The 6,706-nt window shown below is 36.3% G+C and overlaps 2 protein-coding genes across 4 annotated transcripts; both read left to right on the top strand.

The window, feature by feature from the left end:
- LOC103828440 (kinesin-like protein KIN-7K, chloroplastic) lies at window positions 1–2,107 on the top strand. Of its 2 annotated transcripts, XM_009104044.3 has the most exons (4): window positions 54–246; window positions 314–415; window positions 878–1,684; window positions 1,773–2,107. In XM_009104044.3, exons 2-4 carry the CDS (start codon window positions 387–389, stop codon window positions 1,945–1,947), a joined length of 1,011 nt encoding a protein of 336 aa, XP_009102292.1. In that variant the 5' UTR covers window positions 54–246; window positions 314–386; the 3' UTR covers window positions 1,948–2,107. The 2 variants fall into 2 exon arrangements, with proteins under 2 accessions (XP_009102293.1, XP_009102292.1); XM_009104045.3 differs by lacking the exon at window positions 314–415 and having other exon boundaries at window positions 1–246.
- A 571-nt stretch (window positions 2,108–2,678) lies between these two features.
- Window positions 2,679–4,336, top strand: LOC103828439 (transcription initiation factor TFIID subunit 14). Of its 2 annotated transcripts, none has more exons than XM_009104042.3 (6): window positions 2,679–2,910; window positions 2,986–3,074; window positions 3,138–3,359; window positions 3,424–3,611; window positions 3,678–3,811; window positions 3,900–4,336. In XM_009104042.3, exons 1-6 carry the CDS (start codon window positions 2,830–2,832, stop codon window positions 3,966–3,968), a joined length of 783 nt encoding a protein of 260 aa, XP_009102290.1. In that variant the 5' UTR covers window positions 2,679–2,829; the 3' UTR covers window positions 3,969–4,336. The 2 variants fall into 2 exon arrangements, with proteins under 2 accessions (XP_009102290.1, XP_033131320.1); XM_033275429.1 differs by having other exon boundaries at window positions 2,680–2,910; window positions 3,684–3,811.
- Window positions 4,337–6,706: the final 2,370 nt, after the last annotated feature.

Here is a 6,706-nt window from a genome sequence, read left to right as displayed (position 1 = left end):
TGCATATGGTTATACCAACAAAAAAAATCAAAAGAAATTAAAGGATAAATTGAGGAAGAGGAGGGGGAAAACAAAACAAAAGAAAAGCAAAGCAGCTTTGGGTTCCTTTCCCATTTCAGCCTCTACCTTCCAATCTCTCTCACCCGCTCTCTTCGGCTAACCCTCAACGCAAGATCAAATCCTTTTTGCCTCTAATTCGTTCCTCGAATCAATCGATCAAGCAGCCGGAGCTTATGATCTCGAATTGTGAGAACTTTTTGTCCCCTTTTTTTTGTATAATAATAATCTTTAAGATCAATTTCGATTTATGTAAGATTAAGTCATTGCTCGCGTCAAATATGATCAACCTGCGTCCTTTATGTCTCATTCCGTTTCAATACCTCTAGATGATTGAAGATCATTATAATTCAACTCGGTTCTCTCTCTCTCTCTTTTTTTTCACTGCCTTGTGTTTGTTTGACCCGCCAATCAAAATCACTTGTTACCTTACCTTACCTTGTCTTAATCCTTTTTTTTCCTTTTAGTTCAATGATCTTTGTCTGAATTGAAATGTTCCCATTGCCTCATATTCTTTCTTTTATTCTCAAATCAAGCTTTAAATAGGCTAATGATCGGTCTAGGCTAGAGTTAAAACACATGTTCTAAAAAAAATAGAAGCTATATCTGTCCTGAAATTAGGCTATAGCTGTTAAGTTCAGTCATTGTTGTCTGAATTGAAATGTTCCCACTTCCTCGTACTCTTTGTTTCAAACTCAAATGAAACTAAACAGGCTAATAATCGGTCTAGGAGAAAGTTAACACATGTTCTACAGGAGATATAATTTAGATTTGTCCTTGGTTTTGGCTCTAAGCTGTGTTTTTTTATGACTTATTGCAGTTTGAAGAGACTGTGGATGGCTTGTAAAGAGGACACTAATGCATCTGCGCAAGAGTCTTTAACCCGGGAAGACTCTGAGATATGTAAGACTGAATTGGAATCTCGTCGGTTTCAGGTAGATAGTTTAGAAGCTGAGCTTTTGGATGTCAAGGCTTGCCTTGAGTTCGGTTCAGAGGAAGACGCCAGGAAGGAGTTAGGTGTTCTTTCTGGTAGGGTGAGAACGACTGCGACATTGTTGCGGTACTTGAGATCAAAAGCTACAGTCTTGGCCATTCCTGATCTATCTCAGATGGTACTTAAAGACGGTGGTGGTTCATCTTCCTGTGAAGATACATTGTCTGAAGCTAGAAGTCACTGTGGTGGCTCCTTGGGTGTAGAGGATGGAGCTTATACTAGTGAGATGCTCCAGTCCATAGAGATGGTTACTAACGTGCTTGAGTTTCTTGTTAAGAGAGTTTCAGTAGCGGAATCTGAGACTGCTGTGCAAAAGGAGATGGTACTCTTGGGAGAGGAAGAGCTTAGTAAGAAGACGGTCCAAATCGAGAAGCTGGCTGTAAAGTTACAAGAGATGGAGCGGTTTGCCCACGGGACGAATAGTGTTCTGAGCGAGATGAGGGAAAGGATTGAGGAGCTAGTTGAAGAGACGATGAGACAGAGGGAGAAAGCTGTGGAGAATGAAGAGGAGCTGTGTCGTGTGAAGAGAGAGTTCGAGTCTCTTAAAAGCTATGTCAGCACTTTCACCAATGTCAGGGAAACGCTTCTTTCGTCTGAGAGACAGTTCAAAACCATCGAAGAGCTCTTTGAACGGTCTGTCTCATTATCTTCTTTGTTACAGCCTTTGTGTGTAACTAAAACATCATCAGCTTTGTGTGTATTGTTGTTGATGGTGGAACAGGTTGGTGAGTAAGACGACACAACTAGAGGGGGAGAAGGCGCAGAAGGAGGTTGAAGTTCAGAAACTGATGGAAGAGAATGTGAAGTTGACGGCACTTCTTGACAAGAAAGAAGCTCAGCTTTTAGCTTTGAATGAACAATGCAAAGTTATGGCTTTAAGTGCATCAAACATCTGAACATTTGCTTATTTCTTCGCTTCATCTCTTGTTGTTATGATTTTTTCTCTTTCTTGAGACAAAGACAATGGTTTTGACGAAGAGAAGATCTTCCAAATTGTTGCAAAGCTGCTTACTCTATTGTTCTTTGGTTCAGATAAAAAGAAACATTCTTATAACTTTCTCGTGGCTTATAGAGCCTGCTAGTCCATCTATGATTTTTTCTCCAAATAGCGGCAAGTAGTTCAGGCGGCAAGAAGTACGATTTAGTATTTCACCAGTCCATCTTTCATGGTTTTACTCCCAAAAACGGCAGGTAGTTCTTACGTTTGTGTATGAGACGGCAAGATGTACTGTTTGTGTCATCTTCCATGGTTTTTCCTTCTAAAACGGCAGGTAGTTCTTACGACGGCAAGAAGTCTGATTTAATTTTCTGCCATTTCATCTCTTATGGGTTTTCTTCTAAAACGGCAGGTAGTGCTTACGTCTGAATATCAGACAACACCGAATCCGATTTAGTTTCCTACTAATTCCAATTTTCATGAATTTTGCTCCAAAATGGCACGTAGTCCTTACGTCTGGATATCAGACGACAACAAAACCGATTCAGTTTTCTACCAGTTTCATTTTTCTGTGTTTTTCCTCAATAAAACGACAGGTAGTTCATATGATCCGATTTACTATGATTTTTCCTCCAAACAAACGGCATGTAACCCTTACTACGTCTGTATATCAGACGGCAAGAAGTCCGAGTTAGTTTGTCATCGTGACAAAACCATAAATGACGTGGTAAATAAAATAAACCAACACCTTTAATCCACGTGTCAGCCTGTTCCGTACGTAGAGAGTGTGTGTAAGATCAAAGAAAGAGGAACCGTCGTCCAGTAGGGCAATTTGAGACTCATGGAGGATTCTCATGTCGAGAGGTTCTCTGCTTCTACGCCGAAGCCACGCGTTGGCATTGATGGTGGCGATGATAATAAGGTATATACACAATGAACACGACGACGACGTTTCTAGGTTTACGTTCCATACGACGACGTTTTTGTGATTTTGTAGAATTGGAGAAGAAGGGTCAATGGTGTTGAAGTCTCTGTACCTATTGTGTGTGGATCGATCGCGTTTTTCCGCGGCAAGAAAGCAAAAGAGTGAGTCTTTTTCTTCCTCACTTAACCTCAAAGTTTCAATCTTTGACCTTGATTCTGTTGTAGATACCGAACACATAACTGGACTGTCTACGTACGTGGAGCTACAAACGAGGATCTCGGTGCGGTCATAAGGAAGGTCATCTTCCATTTGCATCCAAGTTTCAAGAGCCCTACTCGAGTTGTCGACTCGCCTCCTTTCACATTGTCTGAGTGTGGCTGGGGAGAGTTCAAAATCGATATCACCATCTTCTTCCACGCTGATGCCTGTGAAAGGAAGCTAGAGCTGTGAGTGTTTACACTTTGTTGATTGTGCGTTTCAGTGGATCGAGTTGTGATGGACTTCTTTCAGGTCTCACTTGTTGAAGCTGAACCCGGAGATCTACAGTGGTCCTCAGTCTCCTAACGTACCTGTTGTCACTGAGTCTTACAATGAGATTGTCTTCCCTGACCCTTTTGAGTGTTTCCTCTCCCGTGTGATTAATCACCCGGCTGTTCACGTCCCTAAGCTCCCAGAGGGATTCAACCTGCCTCCTCCAGGTGTGTTCTTGTTATGGTCTCTTCTGAATCACTTGTTATTGCTGGTGCATGGTTTTCACTGTAATGTTGCAGGAGACGCTGGTGATGAAAGTTACTATAAGATGAAGAAAGGAGACACCAAAGATCATCCCCTTAGCCATTGGTTTTCGAAGTTCTCAGAAGCAGATGAGCTTTTCAAACTTACGGCTACTCGTCAGAAGGTTTACGCAGCTTGCTTACCTTTCGTTATTTAACAGGTGCAAGCTGATATAGCCGAGCTAATATCTGATTGTATTTACTATGTATCAGGTACAAGCTGATATTGCAGAGCTAAAAAGACAGTTGGTCATGGTAGATGTGCAACCTGAACAGTTTTAGTCTTCCTCTGGCTATGAATGTTAACAACAGAGACAAGTTTGCTAGGAAGTTTTGTGTGATACACTTTGTATGGGGGTGCAGAAAACATTTTCTAACGGTTAGAACATGTAAAGAAAAGACCATCTTATGGTCGAATATGGGTGTATGAGACGAAGACAAATGCATATGCGTTAGCTCAAATCTTTCTTTGCCATACACATGCTGCAAGCTTTTTTTTAATCCAAGTTTCACTCGGACTTAGGCATTAGAGGTTTCTATCTTTCATGCATGCCTTATCTGTATAGCAGAAAAGGCAATGGAAGAAGCGAACAGTGCCTTCAAAAAACTGGCATTTTCCTTGTCTTCTTTATGGAAAGTCAACTTCTTGATCTGTCTGTTGTCTTTTCATTCAATAGAACATGTGGGGATGCGTAAATTTTAGGCGCTTGCAGATTTGTTTAGTTTGTTTTCTATGTTAGAAGAAACACACATTCACTTCTCGTGGGTAGGGTCGACTTGTGACAATGACATTTATCAGGCTCTTGTTTTGTGAAGCTCAAAGATTCAAAATAATCACATGTGAATTGGAAACCGAAACAGAGAGAGAGAGAGACAAAGATGTCAAAATCATTGGTTTTCTTTGTGGCCATAGAACATGGGAAATCAACTGCCCCACCTTAGGTGATCCAAAGGAAATAAAATCAAATTGGTGGCTCATATTGGATGGTGAGGAATATATGTCTGCTTATGTGTTGTGACACTCTTTGCTTAGTTGGTGTTGCTGGTGATGTTTTAGGTTTTTGGATAGTAGCCCACATGGGTGAGTCTTATGATTTCAAGACATTGGTCCCTTCACACTTAAGCCTCTTCTTATATTTCTCTTGGCTCTTTCTTTTTTTCTAATACCTTGTCTGCTGGTTTCTTTTTTCTTTTTAACAAAATTTTAGTTAACTTTTTGTAGAATACATGTTGAACATCACATGTCTGACCTTTTTTTTTTTCCTTTTTGTTGGTGGGTCTATGAGTTTCCTATACTTTTTACTTTCAAATTTTTATAACATTCTTTTTTTGAAACTAGTTAATTATGCAATTACAAACTATGGGAAACATTACATAGATGATATTACAACCGACAATTCTACATGTTTTATGAGGATTCATGACTGAATGCATCACCATGAACCGCCATATGAGATCCATTTCTGACAGTATTTATTGCACCATGCCGAAAATCTTTTGTAAGTCTTTTCTCCAATATTCTGCATAATTCACATTTTCGAGGAAATTGGAACCCGTACCTTATGGTGTAGAAACATTAGTAAATCCTTACTTAAACCACTAGATCAATTGAACCCAAACCTCTTGATTATCTTATCCAAACCAGAATAATGTAATCATTAATAGTGATCAAATATAATCCTCTATATATTAAAAGAGAAGCATTATATAACATTAGAAGCATGACACGTGTCATCATGAGAATAATTTTTGAGAATCATTAAAAAGTAAGTCCATCTAAATATAAAATATAGTTTTCATTAAACTGATCATGAAATCATTTATTAGTATTAAAAGTTATTCTTCATTTTTTTTTTAAATAAAAGCTACGAAATTACCTAATGTTATTAAATATATATAGCAATTAATGATTTCCAGTAACAAAGATTTGCTAACAATTTGTATATACTCAATCATTTTTGTTTAAATCTTTGTTATTAAAATAAATTATACAATTGCATTAACCATATAATAAAAAATTAGATTTTTTCGTATATGTTGTATTTTGAATTTTTAAAAACGAGTATAAATTACTAAACTATTAAAAGTCTCAAACAAATTTTTGTTATCAATGGTTTAAATTTTTTGTTATAATAAGATATGAAAAGTTATAAACCACATGAGTAAGAAGTCTTTTTTAATAAGTGTTTATATTAATATATGTATATATATCATTTAATTAAACTACATATCCTATAAAATACAAACTATATATTGATATTTGCATTGAGCAAATATTGAGAACTTAACTAATATTTTAATTTTTAAATTTGCATTCAATTAAAAATGATTATAAATTGCTAAAAATATTAGACATTTCAAATTAAAAAGTTTATTAATGGTTTAAATTTTTGTTATAAGATAAAAATAATCATTAAATCATATGATTAAAAACTTCATTTAATAAACAGCTTTACTAAAACTATATTTTATATCTATGTTAATATCATTTAAATTTAATTATATAATATAGAATGGATAAAAATGATTTTATTTATTTACCATAAAATGATCGTTAATAAACAAAAGTAATAGTTTGATTTATATGCGCAAGCAAACTTAATTATATACGTAATATTACTGATTTCTCAATATTTCAACATATATTTATTATTTTATTATTTCTTAATATGTAAAAATCATAAAATAAATAATAATATAGTATATAGTTTGTATATAAAATATTTATTCCGCACAAGGTGCAGATCTTAACCTAGTCTTCAATGAATAATAGACACTTGTCATTGATTAGGGGCAGTAGTCGGACTAACTCTTTTTGTATGCATTTTGTTTTCAGAGCAATCTTGTACCATTTTTCATGATTTATATTTTAACATACCTAGATTTTATATGAAAGTGTTAACTATATTACATCATGCTAGGCAAGTTTTTTTTTTTTTTTTTGATAACTCTGGTATCTGGGCAGCCACAATCCCAACTATCCCCCGGAAGGGGTCCAGCGCCCCAACAGAAGGGATGTT

Source organism: Brassica rapa, chromosome A07, assembly GCF_000309985.2.
Source record: "Brassica rapa cultivar Chiifu-401-42 chromosome A07, CAAS_Brap_v3.01, whole genome shotgun sequence".
NCBI lineage: Eukaryota > Viridiplantae > Streptophyta > Magnoliopsida > Brassicales > Brassicaceae > Brassica > Brassica rapa.
The sequence above is the reverse complement of the archived record's forward strand: the minus strand, read 5'-3'. Positions and strand labels throughout refer to the sequence as shown.

Excerpts from the sequence above, each read along its gene's own strand:
- LOC103828440 (XM_009104044.3), top strand. The coding sequence starts at position 387 with ATGATTGAAGATCATTATAATTCAACTCG. Across the intron at positions 416-877 it reads GATCATTATAATTCAACTCG|TTTGAAGAGACTGTGGATGG; the intron begins GTTCTCTCTCTC and ends GACTTATTGCAG. Across the intron at positions 1,685-1,772 it reads ATCGAAGAGCTCTTTGAACG|GTTGGTGAGTAAGACGACAC; the intron begins GTCTGTCTCATT and ends ATGGTGGAACAG.
- LOC103828439 (XM_009104042.3), top strand. The coding sequence starts at position 2,830 with ATGGAGGATTCTCATGTCGAGAGGTTCTCTGCTTCTACGCCGAAGCCA. Across the intron at positions 2,911-2,985 it reads ATGGTGGCGATGATAATAAG|AATTGGAGAAGAAGGGTCAA; the intron begins GTATATACACAA and ends GTGATTTTGTAG. Across the intron at positions 3,812-3,899 it reads TTACGGCTACTCGTCAGAAG|GTACAAGCTGATATTGCAGA; the intron begins GTTTACGCAGCT and ends ACTATGTATCAG.